The sequence below is a fragment of the Austrofundulus limnaeus genome, unplaced genomic scaffold, assembly GCF_001266775.1.
Source record: "Austrofundulus limnaeus strain Quisiro unplaced genomic scaffold, Austrofundulus_limnaeus-1.0 Scaffold1323, whole genome shotgun sequence".
NCBI lineage: Eukaryota > Metazoa > Chordata > Actinopteri > Cyprinodontiformes > Rivulidae > Austrofundulus > Austrofundulus limnaeus.
The window spans coordinates 74,112-76,723 of NW_013953725.1; the positions used below are offsets into that span (position 1 = coordinate 74,112).

A 2,612-nucleotide genomic window follows, 5' to 3' on the forward strand; every position below is an offset into this window, starting at 1 on the left:
GTAATGATGCGTTGCGTAGCCTCGTCTGACGTAATGACGTGTTGCGTAGCCTCGTCTGATGTAATGACGCGTTGCGTAGCCTCGTCTGACTTAATGACGTGTTGCATAGCCTCGTCTGACGTAATGATGCGTTGCGTAGCCTCGTCTGACGTAATGACGTGTTGCGTAGCCTCGTCTGATGTAATGACGCGTTGCATAGCCTCGTCTGACGTAATGACGCGTTGCGTAGCCTCGTCTGACGTAATGACGCCTTGCATAGCCTCGTCTGACGTAATCACGCGTTGCYTAGCCTCATTTATTCACATCAAACAGTTGAGAGGGAAACTAGATGGAAACAGTCTAGATTCGAATTTAAATTTATTGAATTTTTTGCGAATTTTGGAAATTTTGATAAAAATTCACTGTACAACTGGATGGAAAAACGATTAATGACTGTAAATCCACAAGTGGGATATCAGTCAATGTGCCAAAAAGCATAACCTTAGAGAGACAAAAACAGTAAAACTCTCATTCAAGTGCAAAAATGTTGAAATCTATCCAGGCTGTAAAGTCCTCAAGACATGACAAGGCATTGGTTCAGTGGAGAATGAGTCTTTTTTTCTTGAGGGGACCTGACAATCATCTGCATAAAAGTGAAATGAAATTCTGTGCTTTCTAAAAATGGACATGGGTGTTCTCACTCTACTTCAGACCAAAACATGTATAGAAGGTTAATCAGTACCTCTAAATTTTCCTTAAGTGTAAGTAAGAGGGTGAATGGTTGTGTATCTGATTAGTCTCTGTGTCCCTGTGATGGACTTGCCACATGTCCAGGGTGTACCCTGCCTCTCACACAATGACTGCAGGAGACAGGCACCAGTTTCCCCACAACCCTGAGTGAAAGAGTGAGTAAAGAAAATGGTTAGATCAGGGTCTGCAACCTTTCCAATCAAAAGAGCCATTTCTGCTGCTGACGCAGAAATAAAATGTGTTCAGAGCCGCGAAATAAGCTACAACTGTGATTATCGTCTGGTGGTCTGTGGGCCTTTTCAAGGCCTTTTCTAGAGCCTTTATGGCCAGTGGAGGTGACATTATAAAACTAAAAAATATATTGCAAATTTTTTTATTATTATTATTTTTACCCATCAGGACAAATACAAAGACTATATTCATGTAAACAAGAAAAATACTTTATATAGTTTATACCTAATTTCAAAAAAATAGTACAACTGAATTATTCAGGCTTATTTTTTTTCTAATTCTTATTATGCAGTTTTTAATTTTCTTTAAAGGTAATACTGATGGATTTGAGAGAAAGACAAAAGTTGGATTATTTAAATAAACAACAGGCTAGCATAAGCTAACATGTTTTACTTTTTGTATTAGTAGTATTGATGTGCTTACAAATTGATTTCTGTTGTTGGTATAAAAACAAGAACAAAAAAAWTCTGTTATGTTTGGTCACATTTTCAAAGAGCCACTGTACAGGGACCAAAGAGCCACATGTGGCCCCAGAGCCGCAGGTTGCAGACCCCTGGGTTAGATGGATAAAGGATTAAATTTAAACCAAGCGAAAGATCAAATCATAGATTTCCATCTGCTCACACTTACTTATTTCTTGTGTTTTAGTGACGTTTCTGGCCTTCAGTCCATCCATCCATTTTCTGTACACGCTTCTTCCTTTCAGGGTCACTGGTGTCCACATCCAGCAGTCAGTGCGAGGGGCGGGGTCCACCCTGGACAGGTCTCAGTCCATCACAGAGACAAACAACCATTCACTGTCTCACTCACACCTAGGGACAATTTAGAGTTATCAGTTAACCTAACAGTCATGTTTTTGGTCTGTGGGAGGAAGCTGGAGTACCCAGAGAGAACCCACATACAGAGAGAACATGTAAACTCTACCCAGAAAGGTCCCTGGACCAGGATTTGAACCGGCAACCTTCTTGCTGAGAGGCATCAGCTCTACCAACTGAGCCACCTTCAGGCCATTGTTGATATCTGGTTTTCAGGTTCCTGACTGCTTCAGTTAGTTTTCAGCAGTTAATAGTTCTGTTGGTTTCAAACCCCTCTGCCCCCTGCTGGACGTTTGATGAAACTATGTTTTAACATTTTATTTCTTAAGTGTTGTGAGTCTGCTGTGTGTCATCGTGTCTTGTTGTGAGTCTGTTGTGTGTCATCGTGTCTTGTTGTGAGTCTGTTGTGTGTCATCGTGTCTTGTTGTTGAACTTAATTCTGAATGTTTTCCCTGTGTTCCTGAGCTGATACTGAAACCTGACCAGATGTCTGTTGTCTTCCTGCAGATGCAGAAGTCTGGAGAGAAASCTAACCTGAGTTAGGAGCAGAGGGAGTGCTGACACCACAGCACACAGGTACAGTTTCACAGACATCACAGGATCAAGTGTACAGTTCAGATAATGTTGCCTTTAATGTGTACAGAGTAAAAGAATGTAACATACTGACACCGTAAATTAAAACAAGTTCTGTATTTAGAAGGACCAATAAGGATGGGTTGAAATGAAAGCAGGTAGAGACGTGTGGTGAGAAACAGAACTATTTCTGTCCTACACTACATTTACCAAGTAGAGGCACCAGGTCAGTTACTGACCAACATTTATTCACCTTTTTAATCA

General features: G+C 40.9%; 1 protein-coding gene across 1 annotated transcript in view; it reads left to right on the forward strand.

Moving 5' to 3' along the window:
- Positions 1-2,612, forward strand: part of LOC106534974 (protein-tyrosine sulfotransferase 1) — a gene marked incomplete at its 5' end in the record, with an annotated part of 9,994 nt that overhangs the window by 2,671 nt on the left and 4,711 nt on the right. The window contains 1 exon segment of the mRNA XM_014031801.1: positions 2,283-2,351. Coding sequence (XP_013887255.1) covers positions 2,283-2,318 — 36 coding nt within the window.